This window comes from Populus alba, chromosome 5 (genome assembly GCF_005239225.2).
Source record: "Populus alba chromosome 5, ASM523922v2, whole genome shotgun sequence".
Taxonomy (NCBI): domain Eukaryota; kingdom Viridiplantae; phylum Streptophyta; class Magnoliopsida; order Malpighiales; family Salicaceae; genus Populus; species Populus alba.
In genome coordinates this window covers 15,195,172-15,218,871 of record NC_133288.1, presented here as the reverse complement: position 1 = coordinate 15,218,871, position 23,700 = coordinate 15,195,172, and the positions used below count along the sequence as shown (strand labels likewise).

The window sequence follows — 23,700 nt, the reverse complement described above, 5'->3', positions numbered from 1 at the left end:
AAAATTTATTTATAATCAAGTCACACTTGATTAATTATCCTATTTTAATTTCTGACCAATGATTGTTATGTGTGTAATCCATTCGGTTCTCTAATAAGTTGACTCAAGTATAAATCACAATTCTAAATAAAATAGGATTAAATAAACTAAGAAAATGAATTTATTATCAATTTAACAATTAATTGATTTATATTTGAAGATCAAGTACAATGTTTAGCAACTTATTATGATCTATCAAATATTAGAAAAACTATAAGTGGTTTGATCTAACATTTTAATGACTAATTTTTTAGTGTAATTATTATTTCTCCATCAACAATGTTCAGATTTAGACATTATAGCATAGATTGTGTTTACTTTGTCAAATTATGTTTGTTCTCAACACCATAATCATTGATTATTTGAATAAGATTTAAAACTATTTTCAAATCTCATTTCACCTTGCGTAAGAATGTACAATCAATACTATTTAAGAATAGAAAAAAAAAATATTTTTCTTAATTCACCAAGAGTGATAAATCTTCTTTATTCACCAAGAGTGTGTCAACTCTATCAAATTATATTTGTTCTTAACACCATAATAATTGATTCTTCGAATAAGATTTAATACTATTTTTAAATTTCATTTCACCTTGTGTTAGGATATACAATCAATACTATTTCAGAATAGATGAAATATTTTTCTTAATTCACCAAGAGTGATAAATTCTTCTTTTGATTATTTAAATTTGTTTATATAGTTCATGTTATATACAATATTTAACTATTTGTTACCCTTGACTAGAACAACATGTAGTAGGATCAAATATAATACTCTCTATATAAAATAATTTAATGATCTCAAGTCTAATAATCACTTTTACAATCATCGCATGAGCTTTTTTATAGATACAAGTAACCTTTTTTATATAAAATTCTTATATAAGTTAATTAAGTATATATGTTATTTTACAAGCATTTGTATATTATTTATGTAAAACAAAGCTAACAACTTGATTTCTCATTACACTTTTTTTCCTTCATCTTTTTATATACCAAAGAACAATCATAATCGACCAAGGTTTCCACTATTTGTAATTTAGAAAACTGTTCTAACTTATAATAGTAAAAAATGAATTATTTTTTTGATTCTCTATGAATTAAAATGTATGAATGTATGTTAGTCTTGAATAGAATACATAATTATCAATGTTAATATTGTTTTTCCATGAAATTTATTATCTAATGTTATATTTGTTTAAGGTCTGTTACACTCAAGTAATGAGTGAATATTAGATCTTTCTATTATTTTGTTTTCTAGTTTAAATTGAATATTAATTTATTTTGTATCTTAAAAAATTATCGTGTCTTAAATTGTATTAATATCTTTTAAATTGAATGTATGAACTTACATTATATTTTCATGTATTTATATTTTACATGTAAGTTTGTTTACTTATTTAGTATCATTTAACACTTCATTTCTATTATATTAATGTTTGAAAAATTGTAATTGTGTTGATGTAAATTGTTGGAATTAATACTTGGGATTATTGAGTGTGATTGGATAATAATTAATAGAAGTGTAATATGTTGTTGTCGATAATTTGAAACTTTCCTGTATAGGGGAGACTCTACCAAAATTTCTATAGACTTTTATATGAATTTCGTTTTTTTTTTTATTAAATTATTATGTCTTTTCCTATATTAAGATTGATGTGTTGTCTACATAATTTGGTTGTTATAATGCTATTAACTAGAATAATGTTGTCTTTTATTTTTTTAATTTTATTATTCAACATTATATTTATTGAAGATTGAGCTTTCATAATTTTTTCAGTTTACTTTTAATGAGGTAATTCAAGGCTTATGACCCGGGTCACGTGTTTTATAGGTTAACTCCAGTTTTTTTTAATTTTTTTTTTTTTTAATTTTATCCTTTAATATTAGGTGATTGAGAATTAGGTTTCATGATTTATTTTATTTTTCTTTCTATTGCGTTATTCTCATTTCATGACTTGGGTAATGAGTTTGACGGGTTAACCCTAGTTGACTCGAGTTAATTTTTATGTCATTTTAAAAAATCATTTTTTTTATCATTTTTTAATTTAATTTTTCAAAATTGGGTTGATTGAAAATTGAGTTTCATAATTTGTTTTGATTTTCTTTCTATTAAGTTATCTCGATCTCATGACTCGGGTAAATTAACCCAGTTTAACTCATGTTATTTTTTGGGATTTTTTTTAATGGATTGTTTTTTTCAATATAATCATTCAACATTGAGTTTATTGAAAATTAAGCTTCATAGTTTTTTTTGATTTACTTTCTATAGAATTATCATGGTCTGATATCTCGATATGTAGATTGATAGGTTAACTTAAATTGATCATAATTGATCTAATATATTGTTATCTTAATGTTTTTTATATAAAAAATCAAATCTTAAATATTTATTTTGAATCAAATTACTTTTTCATTGGTTATCTAGATTGTCTTTGAATACATCAAAAAGATTGAATCACATCAGATTAATCCTGTATGATTTTAATTTTTTTTAATAAAATATTAACAATTCTTAGATATTTTTCTTATGTTAATTTTTTTTAAATATAATCTCCAGCTTAGCATGTACTAATAATTTAGCATGTTATAGTTTATTATGGAATGGAATATGAATTGAGATTATAACAGGTGACTAATGAGATTACAAAATTTATAAATAGTATAAAGTCGACAATTTTTTTTTTTTTAATGATAGTAAGAGGTTAGCTTACACAAAAGCCGTGTAACATGCGCGTACTTTTGTCTTGTCTAATGCGGCTTCACCACCCACCAAAGAGGTAAGTAACCTTCCTCCGCTCCTCATCATTATTATCACGGTCTATTTCAGTTCCCCCTCTTTCCTTCCAGTTTCTCCCAACCACATCAACAACGTTCTCTCCCTCTCTCTCTTATTTGTGTGGTGGTTTTGTTTTGCTCTCTGTAATTTAATTTATTGAAACTAGCTTGAGATATTCTTTCAAGGTTCCATACTGAAACTGTAATAGTCCTCCCTGTGCTTTGCCGTTCAAATCTGGCGCCTTTAAGCTTCAACAGGTATTGTTTCTACTCTTTACTCTTTTTCATTGCCCGAATCCGCCTTAAATCTTAAAGAATTATCTCTCTAACTGCGCATAAGAGTGAGGGCTTTGTGAATCAAGCTTGAAAAATCATCTTTAATTGGTGAACGAGAGGTGGAGAAAGGAAGTTTTTATTTTTTTTCCCATATTGATTGATGGGATTTTCAGAAATTCTCCGTCAATGGACGGAGATTATTATTCCTTGACTTAAGGGGGTCTGGAATTTATTTAAACATATCTAGATGTTTTGTTTAATGGGTCTGAAATTCTCTCTTTTGTTGTTTCGTTTAATTGAATTTATTGCGCATATCAGGGAAAGTTTTGTAGAAAGATTCTGTGAAGCTTCTGGAGAGAAGCTGCTGCTTAGACAACTCTGGCCGATACTTTAGTGATATTTGCTCAAACCGGAGCGAGTATTCAACCTTTGTTTCCCAGTCCTCTAGCACCAGCACCAGCACCAGCACCGACACCGACACCGACACCGACACCAACACCAACACCATTCTCATCATCATTATTATGCTACTGTGCTCGGTCATTGGTTTGGCGACTTCCCGTCGATTACGGTTAACATTTGATCATTCAATCAACTTCTATCTCGTCTACTCTACTCTACAGTATTTAGAGATGTAACCATCAACAGCATAAATTTTAACACTTCGATGATAGAAGAAGAAGAGGCAGAATAGAATAACAAGGAGAAAAAGGATAAATCAGGAGTGCACATCTCATTCGAGCTCCTTTTGAGGAAATTTGAGTTTGGCCATTTTTCTCTCTCTTCCAAAATGATGAAATTTAACTGCTTCTCTGGTCCGATTGGGAGGAAGAAGAAAGAGAAGGTGAGAATTGATTGGAATATGGACTAGGTGAAGTTTGCTGTTTTACTCATCTTTGGAGCTTTTGATGTGCTTGCTGTAACTTTCTTTTGTTCGATTTTAGGTTGATAAGCAATCATCAAGAACTGCTGACTTCAACACTGCGCTTAAAACCCTGAATATCAGCCTTCAGCACCCAGTGGAACCCTTTGAGAGCGATGGCTTGAAAAGCACATCTTTTGCCGTGTCATTTCCTTTAGATGTTGAGAAGGACTCAATCAATGTCCAGGTGATGAGCCATGAGAGTCCTGTTGTGAATGAAGCAGCATATGAAGGAGAAGATGAGCTTGAAGATGATGTTTCAATGAAGAGGGACTTATCTGACCTTGATCTCCAATCCCATGTGGCCAATTCTGGTGAAGAAGTGTCTTTTCCTATAAGTGCAAGGCTGGATTCCTCTGATTCACTTGATAGAATGGGCAATGAACGATATGCAAAGAAAGATGAGAAAAAAGTTGATGAAAAAGGTATTGATGTCATACAAAGTGGACATGTTAGTGATCCTGGTATTGGGAAGGCTGAGTTTTGGGGTTCGCCTAAGCTTAAACGGTCCTGTTCTAATCTGGAAACAAGCAAATTCCTAAGAAAAATTGCCAATCAGCTGCCTCTAGCATCTCAGTATTCTGAAGAATTGCAGGGACTGGCTGAGAAATTGAGAGATCCTCGCAGCCCCACATCTATAATAAGCCATTGCAGTGCCGACAGAGTGATGTTAAAGAAGCATTCTTCTAGCCAAGTTCTACCCTCTAGGAGTAGAAGACTCTGGTGGAAATTGTTCCTCTGGAGCCACAGAAATATTCACAAACCCTGGTATGTAAAACCACAGCCACAGGCTGTAAGTAAGGTTTTGAATCAGCAAGGTGGCTACTCTTCAGATACACTTGAACTAGACAGAGCCCTGAGCAAGATGCAATCACCTGGTTCATTCACCAGAGAGTCAATGAACAAGGGCCGTATCAACAATGAAGAGGACAGTCAGAGCTGGAATGGTTTTCAAGCTGGGATTTCTGGTCTATGGCCCCAGAACCAGTGGGTTGCTTTCTCAATAGAATCATCTCCATTTTCAAGAGTGAATAAATGGGTCGAAGATCTTGAGACCCAACCCCCTCCTCCAGATGCCCATGATGATAACAATGATGTTAAGAGTGACAACGACATTGTTTTCCTACCCTCTCCTGATACTGGTAGATCACCAGGAAGAACCACGGCATGCCCAGATTTTAATTTCTCTGAGGAGATTTTGCATGCCAATAGCGTGATCCAGTCACTTAATTCATCCTCAACGGTAGCCCACATTGCAGGCATTGGCTTAAAAGCTATCCCCACCATATCACATTTCTCCAGTCTTCGATCTGTTAACTTGTCAAACAATGCCATAGGTATGCTTTTAGCAGAAGCAAGATGTCAATTGTTAAAAGGAACATCATGGTAATAACTTGCTGCATCTCTTCTACCCCTGTTTGCAGTCCACATTACTCCTGGATCACTGCCAAAGGGTCTTCACACACTCAACCTTTCGAAAAACAGGATCGGCACTATTGAAGGACTCAGAGATCTCATCCGATTGCGGGTACTCGATCTCAGTTACAATCGCATTTCTCGGCTTGGACAAGGTATTTAATTCGAAGAAAACACATGCTACTAGAGCCATTTTAAATCATGGAGTTCTTTCACGAGAAATAATATTTCCCCAATTAATTATGTGGATGTATATGTTTGTTCTGGATTTACATATCAGGGTTGTCAAACTGTACAATAATAAAGGAACTCTATCTGGCTGGGAACAAGATTAGTGATGTTGAGGGGCTGCACAGGCTCCTGAAGCTTACAGTCTTAGACCTGAGCTTTAACAAGATAACTACAACAAAAGCTCTGGGCCAGCTTGTTGCGAACTACAACTCACTGCAAGCTCTGAATCTCGTGGGCAATCCAATTCAGAGCAACATCAGTGATGACCAGCTTCGCAAGGCAATTTGTGGCCTCCTCCCTAAGCTAGTGTACCTGAACAAGCAACCCATCAAACCACAGAGAGCGCGAGAAGTTCTCACAGATAGTGTTGCCAGAGCCGCCCTTGGAACCAGCAGCAGCAGGAGCTATCGGAAAAATGCAGTGAAGAGAGTGACTTCCAGCAGTACAATCTCCAGTATGCATAGGGGCAGTGGTGGGGGTGGGCAGAAAAGCAGGAACAGGTCGAACAGCCGAACTCATCACCTGAAGACAATGTCCTCTGCGCATGCTTCTTCATCCCGTTAATTATTTCCCTATTCAGAATTTTTTTGTTTTTTTAATAAATAACTTGTTAGCTCTTGAAAGTGCCTTTCCCTTCTGTGTTTTTCCTCCTCTGAAGCAGGACATTTTTCAGTGGGAGATTTCTTGCTTTATGTATTTGTATCTGGTTTGTGGTACTAAGAACGATTTGTAATGCAATGCAATGTTAATCATCTTTTGCATCCAAACCCCACAAGAAATGACACCTATCAGATATGCCCCCCTCCCCCATGTTCTTTTGCTGGGACCATTACACGTCAATTACAACTCTTAAAGGACTTTATCTGTGAGTTTATTTTGTGCTTCATTCATATTTGCACATGGAAGTAACTGCGAGTGGGGACTAGGATTTTATTTTTTTTAATTGAAGTGGTTTTTTTTTTTTAATAGAAAATAAATTCTTAAGAAGTTGATTATTGTTTTTTGACAATCTCAAGAAAAATAAATTAAAAAATATTTTTTAATTTTTTAATATTTTACTTTTAAAAACATTTATTAAAGGGATTGAATATGACAAATGTAAAGATTGAAGGAGGATGAAATTAAAGAAAAAAAAAAATCATTTCACCTTGGTTTCTTTTTTTGAAAAGTATTTTCATGAAAAAATAAAACAAATATGTTTTTTTAAGGCAAATTTTCTTTTCAACTGGAAAGTATTTTTCTCTTATCTTTTTTATTCAATTTATATGATGAATATGAATGTTTTCACATACTTATTTAATATGATTGTTTAGTTTTATTGTTAGAACGGACTCTAAGTTAAAATTGTAACCAATCTATTGCTAAGTTTTCTATCAAAACTAGAGTTGTGATATTTAACTTGTGAAGCGACTAAATTTAATAAACATGGAAGATCTGTATTTTGGCAAAAGAAAGCTGAGAGGATTTTAAATGTAGAAAAAAAAACAAGCTGGAATTTTGGATTGAATCGGGTGCCTAATTGTACTTCATTTTATCCAAAACTGGAAAGATAATGCAAATTCAAGTTCATTGTACATGATTATTAGATGAATCTGTATAAAAATTAAGTCTAAAGACATAATTAGATTTTTAATAGGACAATTTGATTTAATTATAGGCCAAGTCAAAGTTAATTATGTTTAAAAATTAATTTGGGTCCAATTAAAGGATTTAATTAGGTGCAATGACTTAATTATACTTTAAATGAGTCAAATTAATTTTATTAGGGGCTTAATTGGTGAAAACTTAAGTTTGGAAGCCTAATTTGGGCTTAATCGAAAAGATTGAAATTTTAGGAGACCAAACTTAATTTTACAAAGTCAATTGGTTCAAATCAGCGGTAAAGTTGCAAGAAAATTAAAGTTTTTGGGTCAATTAAAGGCTAAGTTAAAAAAATTTTATAGCCAAGGATCATTTTGTAAATGACGCCGAACTATGAGGACTCAATTGATTGAGCTTAGGGGTGAAATTGAAGAAAAATAAAAGTTTAATGGTTAATTGAGAGTCAAATTGCATAAATCTAGGACTAAGGATTAATATGAAAAGAACAATAAAATTTAGGAATGACATTGAAGTTCAACAGTGGGAAAATTACATAAAATTAAAAGTTTATGGTTAATTAAAGGTGCAATTGAAAGAAATTAAAAGATAAAGAATCAAAATAAACTTTCAACAAAACCCTAAATTACCCTAAAATGTCCAAAATGGCGTGATTTTGGACAGTATAAAAAAAGGGACCAGATGACGTGTCGTGTGGTGACTTTTCATCTTTTTCTTTATCTAAGCCAAAAAAAGCTGTCCGAGTGGTCTCTTTTTCAAGGCATTTAATACGTCATCTTTCCATTAAATTTGACAAAACTTGGATACAAATAATAGCCTGACATCTGACTACACCCAATGGAGTCCTTTCTGGTCGATTGACGCCATAACTGTTGTGACACCACCTCAAAGTGACCAACCCGAATAGGCCTTCTACAGTAACGTTTTAGGCCATGATGACAACTTTAAGCTAACGATTGGGATCCTTCTGGGTTGAATCAAGGGCCAATATTTGACATTATTAAAGACAAAATGTCCCTCTTCCACCCCCTTATAAATAAGTGTGAATTCCATGGCTTGAAGGAGAAGAGAATCAAGTCCAAAGTTGACAAAACACTAGCCTTCCCCCTAATATTTTATCTGCCGTTATCGTTTTTTTCTCCATTGCCACGACTTCTACTTCTACAGCCACCAACAACCTCACCACCGTCTTTTCCATCGACAACTCCACCATGATTTGCCAATATGAGCACCAGCTAGGCACCTTATGTCGAGAGTAGCCACCACGAGCTTCTCTCTCCTCTATACATTTCCTTTTCTTCCTTTTAGACCAACAACAACCTCTACACCTTCGACCTCTAGTCACCGGCAATAACGACAACAACACTAGTAGACTTAAAATTACCACCATTTTGGTTCCTTCCTTTTCCAACACCAGCAACAACAACAACTCCAACCATATCGATTGTTTCTCCTTCTTCGCCCTCCAATAGCCAACATTGCCCATCGATTTCTCCACCAACATCTTCGCCACCAGTTGACAGCTAGATCAATCAACCACTCCTTCCATGCCAAATAGTATCCCCCCTCTTCTTCTTCTTCTTTTTATTTTTCTTCTTCTTCCCCTTTCTCCTACTTTCACGTTGCACATGAACATTGAACATGAAATATAATTCACATTCTATTGTTCACTTTAAGCACTAGGCTAGGCCAATGACTAAGTTGCGTTGGGCTAGACCCGGCTCAACCCAACCCAACCCAAGCTAAAAAAAAGGCTAGATCTGTTAGGCCACTAGTCAGGCTAGATTTGGCTAGGTTCGGCCTAGATAGTTGGGCCAACCCAACTCAATATATTTAATAATAATAATAATAATAATATTTTAATATTATAAAAAAATTCCAAAAATTTTATGGGTCATTTTAAAAATATTTATTAGTCCTTCTCGTGTTTTTTCAACAATTTTGTATAATATCGGGCTGCAGACTTACACTGTAAGATATGGATCTGGTATTAAAAATATTCATTTTCCTCTGAAATGTTTTTTTAAAAAAATCATTTAAAAAATGTTTTGTTTCGAATACAGCCAAATCCTAAAAGTTTTTCTAAGCATATTTTATAAAAGAAATGGATATCGTAACCAGTTTATAATTATTCATTTGGGTTTGACCAAAATATAAAAAATACATAACAATTCTTCTATTCAGAATGCTAGGAATTAGTTATATTTAGGAAATAAATGTGATTCTACAAGTTAGACTATAAAACAACTAGGATTTCATACAATAAGGTATAAGCTCTTTTACGAAGAGAGATCTACCTAGGACCTTAGAAAAAGATCAATGGATATAAATACAACTTAGAAAAATAATCAAACAACAATGCAACTTACTTTAGGTAGGATACACTGAGGGTGATACATCTTTTCGTTGCATAAATAATCACTTATCCAAATTCTCACAGACCATAGGTTTTCTAGTAACCATAATACTAGGTACCGACTCTTGAACTTCATAATTATAATTTTATTATTATATCCAAAACCCTTTCTTTCTCTAACACCTCTCAAATGGCTAAAACGATGCCCTTTGACGTTGCCCCTGACAATATGTAAGAGTTTTTTTTTTTTTTTTTTCAAAGTATCACATTGGAAAATTTTTTTAAGGAAATAACTTAGTTAAAAAATTATTATTTATTCAAAACCCAATTTTGAATAACATAGTTTGAAGAGTCACATGTGTTATCAAAAATCAATTTAGAATCCTCCAAAGTTATTTTATAAAAATACATTTTAATTCAAAAAATCAAAAATTCAAAATTCAAAAATATTTTTAGGACACGAGGAGATAAGTTTTTGAGTTGCAATAGGTCAAAAAACAAAAAAAAATAGTTAGATTATGATATTTTGATAAGACAAGTTCAAGAAAGACTTAACAAAAAGAAAGTTGAAGTTGAAATCCAAATTTGACTAAAATTGAAAGAATTAATTAAGTTTAAGGACTTAATTAAACTTCTAACATACTTATTTGACTTAATTATGGACTTAATTGAAGTAAAAACTAAGTTTGAAAGTCAATTGAAGAAAAATTAAACTCTTAATTAAGTTTAAAAAATAATTAAACTTTTAATGGGTTTTGTGAATTCGATTAAGAACTCAATTGAAGAAAAATCAAGTTTGGAGGCCTAATTCGGATTAGTTCGCAAAGATTGAAAGATTAAGGACACAATTGAAACTTTAAAAGGTTAATTTAGTGCAATCAATGGATCAATTGAAAAAAAATTAAAGTATAAAGTTCAATTGAGGATCAAATTGAAGAAATCTGAAACTAAGAACCACTTGATAAAAAATGTTGAAATTTGAGGGTCTAATTGAAGAAGACTAAGGGTGAAATTGCAAGAAATTCAAAAGATTAGGGCTGATTTGGGGTTCTATTGCAAAGTTTCAAAGGTTTAGGGACAAAATTAAAAAAAAAACTATTATTCATTGTCTTCTCCCTAACAACAAAAGAAAAAGATATCCAAGTAACCACTATTCAGCTCTAATTTCTCCCTCACCTTTTCACCAAACCACACAAATCTCATGACAATTTACATCTTGTACTTGAACTTCACTCTAAGCAAAAACTCCAGATCCTATTACATTAAAACACTTGCAGATTCTCTCTAAAAAATATTATATAGCACGGTTCTACTTACAAAAATAACCTTTTGTCCTTCTTTTATCAATTACAAAGTAGTAAGATTTTGTCTTTAGTTTTAATGAATGGATTTATTCCATTAATTAACTTATGAGCCCTAAAACTTCCATGCTTCTCATATAAAAATCTCACCAAGCCACAAGCCTTGAACAAACCTAGAATCACCCCTCAAATCATACAACCCCCCCCCCCCCCAAAAAAAAAAAAAAAAAAAAAAAAAAAACCAGCCACCGTGCCTCCTCCTCCATCATCTTCAGCAACCCAGAAAACCAGCCCCCACTCCATTTTATTTGATCCTTAATTGTACAAGCAACTAAACCATTTCCATCTTTAAACCCGTGAGCCACACCAGCAGAACACATGAAAAATACCGATAGCTCTTCCATTTCTTGAGGAGAGGACCTTCCCTCTTTATGGCATTTATTTTGGTTTTGGACGCTCCCCCAAGTTTTTCAAAGACAGACAAACACAAAAAGTTGTGACTAGTGTTACTGAAAAGAAGGGAGCTGGTTTGGGGGAAAATAACATTTCCTCTCAGAAGTCTTCCTCAGCAAGCTACCACCGTGAGCAACATCTCTCACAACCTCTCAGACCAGCAACCTCTAATCCCACCGTGAGCAAGCAACAAGGGTTTCTCTCCAGGCATATGCAGTTTTGTTTTCCAGCCGAGAACCTCATCTACAGAACTGGTTTCAATTAGGACCAGTTGTTGGAGTCTTCTTCATCAGTCACGTCATATCTCTCCGGTTCCACCGTAAGTAGGAGTCCTCTCCATCAGCTTCATCCTGCTCCAAGCTCTGTACCAGCACCAACAGTGAGCAGTCCAGCGTGCACTCCTCCAAAAGCTGCAGCGCAGCTGTGCACTCTCTCAACATCCATTGAAGCAGCGTTCAGAAGCTCTCCTTTGCACCAGCTAGCACACAGCTTCAATGCGTTGATAAGCCGAGACCAGCAGTTTCAGTTCATCCTCACATAAACCAAGCAGCCCTATCTCCCTTGTTCAAGCCGAAAGCCACAGTAGTTACATCTTCAACCGCGAGAAACAGCACCTGACAGCAGCAACAATGCCATGGGAAACAACCTTTTTTTCACCGCAACTGTACTAGTAGTTTCAGTTCATCCTCACATAAACCAAGCAGCCCTATCTCCCTTGTTCAAGCCGAAAGCCACAGTAGTTACATCTTCAACCGCGAGAAACAGCACCTGACAGCAGCAACAATGCCATGGGAAACAACCTTTTTTTCACCGCAACTGTACTATTGGTTGTTGATTTCGTTATCATGATTTGCTCAAAGCTTTCCCAAGTAATCAATTTCAGAAGATAAAGTCTGTTCTTTTAGAAGCCAAGACTACTGAACTGTTACTGCCATGACAGGCATAGTTTTCTTTCCATTATAATTCACTGGTATTGTATGCTTGTCTCTTTTTTTTTTTTTTTTTTTTTAAATGCCCAGCCCCCTTTTTTTTTGTTTGAACAAAGCTTGCGTTCATCATGGGATTAGGTTTGCGTTAGGTGGATTTCATTTTTATAATGGGATGTGGGCCAAGGTTAAGAAGCCCAGTCCATGTGACTAGGCTGAATTAAAGTCTAAGGTTGTGTTTGGCAAAGTTAAAATTTATCAAAGAAAAATGCATTTGTTTGGGTCCCTATTAAAATTTCAAACTTTATATTTTTGTTTTTTCTAGGATTTATCAATCACAACCCTTGTTTTTTTTTTTTTTTAATTAATTTATTTTCATGCCTTCAAATAACCTATTTGCAATTTTTTTGTTTTTATATTTTACTCTCTCATATTTAATATTCACGATTAAGGTTTAAGTTCTTTTTTAAAACAAAAAATAGCAGATGCTCGCAAAAGTTTCAAAGGTTGTTACTCAATCTCCTGGTTAAGGGTCTTACTAGATGTGTAGTATCAGTCTTTTCAAGAGGATCTTGAGTGATTGGATCTAAGATTTTTAGACACTTTAATTTTTTTAAGGATTTTAAAGTTTTTGTATGAGGGTCTTAGTCTAGCGCCCCTCCCTCTCCCTTTTTAGTTAAGGTTTTGGTGTGGATTTGTTTTTATATAGGATGATAGGAAAGTTCTAAAGGTTATGACTTGGGAATTTCTTTACCTTTAATGCTCAAGATGAAATTGTAAACATTTATTACATCTAAGGAAGAAAATTTGTCCTGCTCTATAGCTGGTGAGGGAAGCATACCGACAATCTCATATTTTGGACTATTAACGAGGGGGGTTTTGTTGTGTTATGAGAGCAACTTGGGGGAAAAGAAAGAAGATTTGAGTGGTTGGAATTGTAGATGTTCTCATGGTTGTTGATTGAGAGAATCTTGGTGTGGTTTAATGGTGCAATAAGGGTGAAATAGATATTGAAATGTGGCAAACTAGCCATGTTTTTCAAGCTTTTATTTGAGAAAGTAGATAAATAATGGCTAAACGACAAGTCACTCGATTTAGATTTTAAAAAAATCAATGAATAAGTCATCTATTAGAGGGTAAAATCAAGGTTTAATTTTTCCATGTCAATTCCAGTCCCTAACCTCTTTAAACATCACAATCAAGCTCTCAATTGATCTTAATCTTTGGAAATCATCTCAATTATACCCCTATTATTTTAATTGGACCCTTGACTAATGGCACCCTTTACACTTTGATCTTTGATTTTAAAATTCTTCCATTTTATCTTTAATTGGTCATTCAAACTTTTAATTATTTCAATTCCACCCTTAATTAAATTAATTAGGTATCATAATTTTGGCTCCTCTTCATCTTGGTCCATAAGCTTTTTGCTTTTGTAAATTTGACTTGAATTGCCTTCTAAACTTTGATTTTTTTTTTTATTAATTCCTTGATTGCATTAATTAAGTCAATTAAAAGTTCAGTTGGGTTTTTGGAACTTGTTGATTCTTCTTATTTTGGTCAAAGTGAATTCCAATCTTAAATTTATTCCAATTAAACCTCTCTGATTAAGTCAATTAAGTGCATAAAAAGTTTAATTAATTCCTTAGACTTTAAAATTTTATAGATTCATCCCAATCTTCAATATTTTATTTGAGACTAAGTCCTAATCTTTAATGTATTTCCTTCATTTAGGCTCTCTATTGATACAATTGAATTCTTCAACTTCTTTATTTTGTTCATTTTGGTCTTTTAATTCCTAATTTGTGCAACAAGATCCAATTTCAGTTATTTTTCATCAAGAAAACCCTAATTGTCTTCTCACCTGGTGTTCTCGCCAACTGTGACTCAAAACCTTATTTGTTCGTGACCCGAAATATTTTTTAAAATTTTGATTTTTATATTTTTTTTAAGGAAAAACATTTCTTTCATAAAAATGAAAAATCATAGGATGTCTAGAATTAGGTTATGATGAGGACTTTAAAGTTTTAACATTCTTTTTAGTTAATACATCACAAACTATAGGTTCACCAAATACGAACTCTATTATATCCATATCCACGTCCACATCCATATTTTCTTGGTATTAAGTTCCATAAATTGAGATTTTCCTTTCTACTTCTTTCATTAACTTCTCATATCTAGAAGCCCTTACTCCCAATTCATATATATCTTTGAACTTCATTCGTTCGAATTTCTTTCTTAACTCTCATTCTAATCCATGTTGAGCAATCATAATAAATTTCTTTTTTGGAATTCTAGCCCAATATTTTGCTGGAAAATTTATATACCAAGTAAAAGCATCTCCGATTAATGAATTTTAAAATAAACTTAATTTCAGAAAGTTAGGATCAAATACTTTCTTACATTAGCAAATAAATCTTATTATATGTTCCATAACAAACATGGTCTCTTAGTCATTATATAAAGTATAGAAACTTAAAATTACTAGGATAAAGGTTCATTCTATCAATGTAATTTGGATATAATCATTTATATTATTTGTTACACTTTGAGTCCATAGGCTTGTTCTATTATCCCTAAAATATACTCTGGATCAACTCTACTTGGAGATCCATTTATTTTTTAGTCATTTAGGATTATTGTCTCATCTATATCTTTTAGTGATAAATTTTTATAATTAACAAATTTGTTTTTCAAACTACTCCCAACTTCCTCTTTCATTAAAGGTTTTCCTTAGTTGACTATTGGTTCAAATAAAGAATTATTCCTAGCACTAAATTGTTCCGGCCAACAGTGCTTTGTCACATTTTGTTTAGGCTCATTCCTCTTATGATTTGACACCTTTTCTTATTTTTTTTATCTAAATAGTTTTTAACCTTAACTACCACTTGTTTGAAAACCCTATTCAATAGTATAATTAAAATCAAATATCACTTTATCATTTTCTTTTCTTATTTTGGCATCTAATTTTTGTATCAATATCTTCAATAGCCTTAATCATTTCCTAATAAGACTCCTTATTCAAGTTTCATAGTTTTCCTACTTCATGCTTTAAACCTCTTTCACCATTTTGTTTTTTGTCTAACATTGGACTCTAGAATGGCATGAGTTGATATCTCATTCACTGATACAATTCTACTGTAATGATCTTCAATTATCTTTATCTTGATTATATGTTTCTTCTTAAATTCTTCTGAAAGACGTTTATACCTCTATTCGAGTATCTACTCTTTATGCAAATCAATATCTATCTTCTACAATCATAAAATAGCTTCCTTGTTCATTTTATATTTGTCCCTTTGAAGGATTGATTCTTTTTTCTTCTTCTTCTTTAATAAGGATATCCATTAATTCTTCTCTTTCTTCTAAAATTTATGGCAATTTAAACTTTTTGGTGTTATAGTTTTAAAAAAATATATATGGCACTCCTACTATGTCATTAATTAAGAGGACTTTGGTTTTTTTAATGTTGGATATTAAGTTTGATGTGTGCAATGTGTGTTTTAGATTTAAATTCTTGACTTCTACTACAATTTTAGATTTGTAATTTTAGATTATAGCAATGCCATAATATAATTTAATTCTCAAGAAGTAATCAAATACTTTAATGCTTTGAAGGTAAATAAGAACTTTAATAATTCAAGATTAAAGAACTTGCATTCATTAGATTATCTTTGTTTTTATTATAACCACGCATTGGAAAGCCTTGATAAAAGAACATGAATTGATATTTTTGGTGTTTTCTGGTTTTCTTGATAATGAAAATTACTAGTCTACTGATTATTGCCTACAAGTTACTTGCTTACTTGTTATTTGCATATTGATTACTACCTATTGGTTACCGCCTATTGATAAAATAGGTTTTGAAGTTCCTTCAAATTTGGTTGAACTACAATGCAGTTGTTGTTTATTTGTTGAGTTGTTGTATTTTTTTAATTATACCATTTCGTCTCTATTCAGCCTTCTTTACATAGGGAAAATTATAGAAAATTGTTTGGTAACCACCCATCTTCTTCATTCTTCCTAGTTTTAAGGATGCATGACTTTAACTGCTCTTCTTTATAACTCCATGTGCCCTGTTAGTTTTTCTTTTACAAATTTGGATCATATTTACTATGTATCCAAATTCTTCTTTCATCTTATCCAAACTTTGTCATTCCCTTGTGTAATATTGGTTTAGCTCATAACCAAATCATGTTTTTCTTAATTTGGCTGATACTTCATTGCATACTTAACAAGTATGTCCCATCATTAAGTTTGTCTTTTTGTATCTTTAAGCCTAGATTATCTCTTTATTAATGTTATTGAATAACAAAAATGCAATAATATTATATAGTTATGGTGATTAGAATGGAATATAATTAGGATAACAATTGTGAATGATCTTTCAAGGGAAAAACAAAGGAGTTTTTTCCCAGATTAGCATGCACAATGAAAAAAAATATTCCCAAACTAGCATGGCTAAAGAAAAAAAAATTCATAAATTAACATATTTAAAGCCCTTATATAGGTCACATCTACACGAGTCAATACACGCAAGTACTATCTATGCAGCTAGGTAGGTGTGTTGCTCATGTACTATCTACGGAACTAGTACATTTCATTTTTCTTCTTGCATATCCATGCATTCACATTCAAATTAATTCCCCACCTTGTATTTAAATATAGCAAGTCAATACACATGTTTTATAAATATCCAATGACCATGAAAGAAAAATACACATTTCAATGGAATGCGACAAAATCACAAGTTTGGTGTCACTGATTACTGCCCACAAATTTGAATCGTCATCATATCAGAGCATGTTAAGTGTTTTACGATGTCCAAAATATGATATGATTAATTCTTGCTATCGTATGAAGCATCCCATGTGGATCCCATAAGGTCTTTTATGCAATTTTGCCCCCTTTTCCCGCTGCTTTTTGCATAAGATGGAAGGCCAAATTAGCACACCATCTCATGTCATTGAGAACGAGAAGGGAAAAAACAAACTGCAAATAGAGGTTGAAGCATAGTAGAAATGCAGTTTCCAAAGTGCTGCAAGCACTAAGATGTTAAAAGAGAGAAAAGATGAAAATAAATATATTTCTTCCAATTGATGAATTAACAGCCAAGCATTTTTATATACCACATCAAGTAAATAGGACTTTGCTCATTCACAGTCTTAATCATGTGGTTGTATAGTGTTATAATTTGACATCACATCAAAAATGAAAAATGAATTTAAATCAAACCCTATTCTATACTTCTCATTTGCTCAGCACCTCAACTTGAGTAATTACATGGTCCTGCATAAGCCTTGCGGCTTCTGAGAGTTGTGGTTGGTTCCACCATGATCCATGTTTCCTCTCCTCTCCTCTGCTTTCTTGTTTCTTCTTTCTGTTCAAAACTTTTTATCTTTCTTTATATGGCGAAGCTTCATGATCATTAATTAACATGACAGAATGAATATGAATAGTATGATATAACTTTCTCGAGTTCCATTTGAAAAGTTCAAGACGAGACTCCTTGTCTCTTGAAGAAAGGTTTCTGGCAGATAAGGAGTCTATCATCACTGTTACTTTCGATTTCTATAACTCGTGCATCCCACTTCAGCCGTGTAGTCAGCCTTCTTGCTGATTCAACAAGTGGAGCTGTGTCACGCATTATCACCCAACCCTGCACCAATCACCAACATCACTGCATCTAAATTCTTCTGCCCCAGAAACTAGATCATAAAATCTAACAGTTTCCAATCATTGAGGTCTAGAGAGGATTAAAAGTATTTCTCCACCTTACCCACAAGGATTACACGGGATATAAAATTAAAAAAGGGATCTGCTTGAATTGGGTACCTCTGGACGAAGTAACCGATCTATCTCGGTGAATAGATCCAGCATGGTGCACCAGCGCTGCTGACGGGTTTGAAGGGATAAGAGCCCTTCCGCGTGCACTAAATCATAACTTCTAGGGTAAGTTGGGAATGGCTCGCACCTTACATGGAAATAATTCACCACGTCAATGGGGAAACAAGCAACAAAAAAAGCATAATGGGTAGAAGAGTGCACAGAATCTAGAGTTAAGACAAAATAAACTTGACGCTGGAAGGTTCACCATATCAGTGGGGGCAACAAGCAATAATTAAAGAATAACGGGTAGAAGAGCACGCAGAATCTGGAGTTAGAGCATAAAATAAACTTGGGACTGGAAGGTTAAGGCTTAACGAGTCCAAAGGAATGTTATTTATCTTACCCATTTAGGATAACCCAACAACAAGAAAGGGATAAGCGGGCAATCAAATGGAGAGTGAAGGAGAAGGGGTGGGCATCCAAAAGAGGAATGGGGAGAGGAAGGTCAGGTACAGAGTAGATAACCAAACAGAGGAAAAATCAGAATGGCGTATTTCCAATCTAGCATGAAATGTACTAACACCCTGCAGGATCATCATCCAAAAAAAAATAACTGACATTGCATCTGATGGTTAAGATGCCCATTCCACACATGCAAGAATATGTGAACAGGAATAGCATGTACCAATGGATAAACTGAAAAAAAGGGGAAGTAGATGGTAGAATTACCAATCATGCAGTACACCGACCAAGCCTCTGTCCACTATCAAGGGAAGGTAGTTTGGTCCTCCTGTTGGGACCACATTCATTACCCATACAGACTTCCCGGCTTCCAGTAGTGCTGAATTGAAACCGCCAAAATGAGAGTTCATGTCTAGTACATTCCGGACCATGTTATAAGGTGGAGAAGGATCCTCTTCACCAGGTCTCTTTGGATGATCAGAGAATATTATTGGTGACAAAACAGACCAATAATTAGGAAGTGTTGTTTTCCAGTTCTCTGCATCTTCCCTAAAGTCTGCTGGATGCAGGCCTGAAAAAATATATAAAGAACATGGATGAGGCAAAAGGCATACAAGGTATGGATATCCATAATCAGTTCTATATTATGTAGTTTGTCCACCAAGATGCTGTTCCAAAATCATGTAAAAAGAGTATCAATTACCGTATGCTGCAAGCTCACTCTTGTTCAAGTGAGACCTAGAAGGCCAGGTTGTCTTCTCTTGGATAGGAATCCATCGGCGACTCTGTGTTCCAGCTATGCACCCTTGGAGTGGTCTATAATAAGGAGATTCAACATCATGAGCTTTACTGCAGATGGAAGGGCCTGCACCGGGCTTCCTATCATAACAAAGCATATTAAGCTACCAATCAGAACCACCCTAGTCATCATAATTATGTAGAGATTTTTTTTTTAACCGATTTATGCATAGATGCATATGCAAGTATACTGATGCAAATTCAACCAAAATCAATCCAATTTTCAATATGCAAGTAGCTATCTTGCCAGTGGCATTACCGTGAACTATAGCAGCTTTTTTTACTAGTTTTTTTCCATAAAACAGTTTCATCTTGTTGTGACAGCATCTCCCAGCAGAGATTTTCAGCAAAATCTCGTACAAAGTTCCACCTTTTCTGGTTCTCTTTGTTACGAGCATTGGTAAGTGGTGAAGTCCAGACAAAATACCCACCGGGCTTCAAAACTCTGTCAGCTTCGATTAAAAAAATACCATCTGCAGCATGTGACGTGAATATTTAGCAGTGTTTACATGACCGGTTTCACACAGCAAATAGCAAACAAGATTCTAAAGTTAACAGTTGCAGGCACACTGTTTGAAGACTGTCTGGTCTTTTCAACAATCATTTTCCAGCAATCAGATTTAAAACCAAACCCAATGGAGGAGAGTAATTAGTAGCCTATGAGTTGTGTACACTTATTCAACCTCTAGACCTCCGGAATTAAATTAAAAACGAATATGAAGCTGGCAAAGTAGTACTTGATGGAGTAACTTTGAGATAGATCTGCAATATTAGATTTTGAAAAGAGGAGGGCTATGTAAATTGGACAAATATATGGTAGATCGTGCCTATCATTGTTTACTAGTAATTTGTACACTTTATTCCAACTCTTATCCACACAGACTTCTGATAATCTATTATAGTTAATGTGAACACTAAATTTGCATAATTTTCCCTGTCAAATATGCAGTGAAGTGAATTTTAAGCACAAAATAGAATTTAGTTGACATTTTAATTCTTAAGATGTGATATGCATTCGTATCAGTATACATATATGTCCCACATTGTCACAATGATCACTAAATAAGACATCAGAACCAATACCTTTGTGGTCCCAATCAACACCACATCGTGCACAATGCAACATATCAAAGGAAAGAGAAGGGTATGGCAATTGATTCGAAGTAAAAGAACCAATCATCGCAGGAAGACCTCTTTCAAGAGTAAGTTGAACTTGACTGCCTGAAGGCTCATAGTTTGCAATGCACATAGTTAAGAGCTGCTTCGAAAAGAGATGTGCTCCAAAGCTACCATAACCACATCCTATATCCAAAATGGTTCTCACCTGCAAGAATCAGGAAATAAACATGGGTAGTTATTACATGTATTGCACAGAGAGCATAACTAGTATCAGGTAGCTGCAGAGTACAAGTGAGCTGCATAATTTCCATTCTTGACAGCATTGGACATCATACTGTCATGGAGCACTAAAATGGTTTCTTTTCCTTTTTTTATCTTTTCCTTTTGATAACTAATCAGAGAGCACTATTATATTTTATAGAATTCAGACTGCACGTTGCTCAAACCTTGTTTTCTGGGTTGCACATTGCTCAAATTAAAAGGTTTAAATTTGAAAACTAGTTACCCCAACAGTTTACTAAAAAAAGACTCTTACTAGTTAACGAAACCACTCTGTATCCAATACCAGACTACAGTAATGCTACAAACTAAGAAAGTACATGAGACATAATTAAGCTTATTTTAAGGTTCCCAAAAGGGAAAAAAATATAGGGGCTTACCCCAGCTTGTACAAAGTTGGATTCATTTCTCAGTCCAATCATTTCAGCAATTTGATGTGAGTAATCTTCAACACCATCAAACATGGGAGAGGCTGAACGAAAAGAAATCTGCTCTTCATCCAACATCATCATCCTGCCAACCACGGTAACAGAGAAATCAACAGAGGATAACAAGGAAATACAAGTGCAAGTAATACAGTAAAGTCCATTCACTTACCTCTTTGTCAAACTACCAGATGAAAGAACCTCTTGTGCAGTAAGTTTTACATTTGCAACCCAGATGATGTCTCTTCCCGTAGGCCAATGAAGAGGAATCCTATAATTTACAGGAGGAAGCACCATGCAACTTTGCCTCGAACTCTGCCCACAATGACGATCATTCTCGCTACCATCAGAATATCCCAAAGCAAGATTCTCGGAAACATTGAAGCAAGGAACATAAATTTCAGACTCTTGAGAACAGAACTCCAATTCTTGCAACCTCGAGGAACCAAGAGATAGCTCCCCAATATCCCACATGTCAGAAACAAGTTGCTCCTGGAGTCGCCTATAAGTGTGTAATATTTGACCCCTTGACAATGTCGATATTGAGATCGTCCACCAAAAAGATCCGGTAAGAGCAAGAACTACAATCACAGCTAAGCTCAACTTCAAAAGTAGCAATGTTAATTTTTGTCGGCTTCTTGGACTTCCGACACTGAATGGATCAGATGCAAAGCCCCTTTCACCGTTGACATATTTGGAAGGAGAATTATTATCAGGAAAAAGTACACGGAAAGGAAACTTCAGAGCTAAATAACTTTGATCAGAAGAACGATTCCTATCCATATCTTCCTTTTCTGTTTTATCTTTCATTTGGGAGTCCCATAAATCATTGCTGTTCCCAGAGATCCGTATCCCTGTTGCACCTCGATGCAGAGGCCTAGACATTATATAACCTGAAAAACCAGCAATAATTAAACTTTTGAAATAAAGTTAAGCTCACTAAGTTCTTTACCTGAATCCCAATAGAAAACGAGAGAAATTCTTCTCAAACGAGCTAAAAAAGCAAAGAACAAAGAGCCCAAGAAGGCAAGAAACCTTCCTTATTGCAAGGAATCAACCCCACTCCAAAATTTTATTTTTATTTTTATTTTTTAAAAAAAGCAATGCTAAAACAAACATCAGAAAAAAAAATAAAAAATAGAGCCTATGAAAAGAAACTGCAACTACTAAAGGAATAGACTTCATTGGTAATTCCAAGACCAAACACATGAGAGGAAAAAAAAGAAAGGCAATTGAGATTCAAAGACAAACAAAGCAAAAACATTTCAAAAGTAAGATAATCACTTTTGATTCCATTGAGCCTCTTAACCTTTGATTTGTATATATGCAAGTGAGAGTGAAAGTTCATTTCTAGTAAAAGAACTCACTTCATTTCAGTACCTAACTAAAAAAACCAAATAGCCCGCACAGATCAATCCAGTAAACTGATAAAAAAACAAAGAGGTATCATAATTTCACAATCCACTCAAATCTAGCAGAACTTCAAAGAGAAGAAAAACACCACCTTATATGGGGCACAAGCGAAAATACAAGTTCGTTTTTTCAGAGCCACGAGGAAAAAAAATCCTTGAAATCAGCAAGAATTCACGAATAGAGTGATGAAACGTAAACCCATGAATGAATGGATGGAGTGATTGAACCCAGAAGAAGCTTTTGCTGTTAAAGATATGTCTGGATCTCTCTCACGATGGACGCGAGAGAGATGATTACTATGGATCCCAACACAACAGAACTCTCGTGAAAACAAAAAACTATTCCTTTTTATAGAGGAGTTTTTTTTTTTTTTTTTTTGTGATGAAAGTAGCTAAATAATAGTAGTGGTAGTAGTTTACTACTGTTGATTTTGATTTATTAGTGATCAAAATCAATTATAAAACTAGCTTATCTCCAGGACTAGACTCCAATCCCAGCTGTCCTTCTCCATTTAATTAAAGGCCATTTCCACACTAAATAAAAATAGGAATTTAGTATTCCACATGTCGAAGAGTATTAGCTTATTCCCTCGATCTTTTTACTTCAGATCTTTGAGCTGAATATTACAAAAACATTACTAAATGTATCTCGAGCGGAATGCCTCAAAATCATTTTTAAAAAAAAACGCATTTTAGAAAAAAAGTCACTCTCTCCGTTTGATGAGATATGAATGACGTCATTTTAGGATCAGCTCTTCGTGCGTGTGTATAATAAACAAGGGATATTATGCTGCGTAGGGAGCTGGTGTTTTTGGTGTTATTTTCTTTAGTTATTGCTATGAAAATAAAAAGCAAATGGAATTCACCATGGATATGTGCAGGTGAGAGGCAGGGAGAGTAAGACGGCAGACCGGGAAACATTTTATTTTAAACAACGTTTCTATACCTGTGTTATTTATGAGATCACGTTTGACTTGGGCCTGAAATGCCGGACACTTCTTAGGATTATAAATCTTATTTATATGTATAATTCACAGACAAATAACAGCTTGGAACTTGCATCCATGCTTTGTGTA

General features: G+C 33.9%; 2 protein-coding genes across 4 annotated transcripts; one reads left to right on the top strand and one right to left on the bottom strand.

Annotated features, from left to right (window-relative positions):
• Nucleotides 1-2,802: 2,802 nt before the first annotated feature.
• Nucleotides 2,803-6,414, top strand: LOC118030426 (uncharacterized). Its single transcript, XM_035034524.2, has 5 exons — nucleotides 2,803-3,075; nucleotides 3,412-3,937; nucleotides 4,038-5,352; nucleotides 5,440-5,586; nucleotides 5,712-6,414. The coding sequence occupies exons 2-5, from the start codon at nucleotides 3,884-3,886 to the stop codon at nucleotides 6,224-6,226; spliced, it is 2,031 nt and encodes a 676-aa protein (XP_034890415.1). The 5' UTR covers nucleotides 2,803-3,075; nucleotides 3,412-3,883; the 3' UTR covers nucleotides 6,227-6,414.
• Nucleotides 6,415-17,362: 10,948 nt separating this feature from the next.
• On the bottom strand, nucleotides 17,363-23,004 carry LOC118030425 (probable pectin methyltransferase QUA2). Of its 3 annotated transcripts, none has more exons than XM_035034521.2 (9): nucleotides 22,717-23,000; nucleotides 21,385-22,105; nucleotides 21,168-21,300; nucleotides 20,473-20,713; nucleotides 19,649-19,862; nucleotides 19,295-19,470; nucleotides 18,859-19,162; nucleotides 18,136-18,274; nucleotides 17,363-17,959 (listed from the first exon to the last, which is right to left on the bottom strand). In XM_035034521.2, exons 2-9 carry the CDS (start codon nucleotides 22,095-22,097, stop codon nucleotides 17,795-17,797), a joined length of 2,085 nt encoding a protein of 694 aa, XP_034890412.1. In that variant the 5' UTR covers nucleotides 22,098-22,105; nucleotides 22,717-23,000; the 3' UTR covers nucleotides 17,363-17,794. The 3 variants fall into 3 exon arrangements, with proteins under 3 accessions (XP_034890412.1, XP_034890414.1, XP_034890413.1); XM_035034523.2 differs by lacking the exon at nucleotides 22,717-23,000 and adding an exon at nucleotides 22,497-22,680; XM_035034522.2 differs by lacking the exons at nucleotides 17,363-17,959; nucleotides 18,136-18,274 and adding an exon at nucleotides 18,285-18,713 and having other exon boundaries at nucleotides 22,717-23,004.
• Nucleotides 23,005-23,700: the final 696 nt, after the last annotated feature.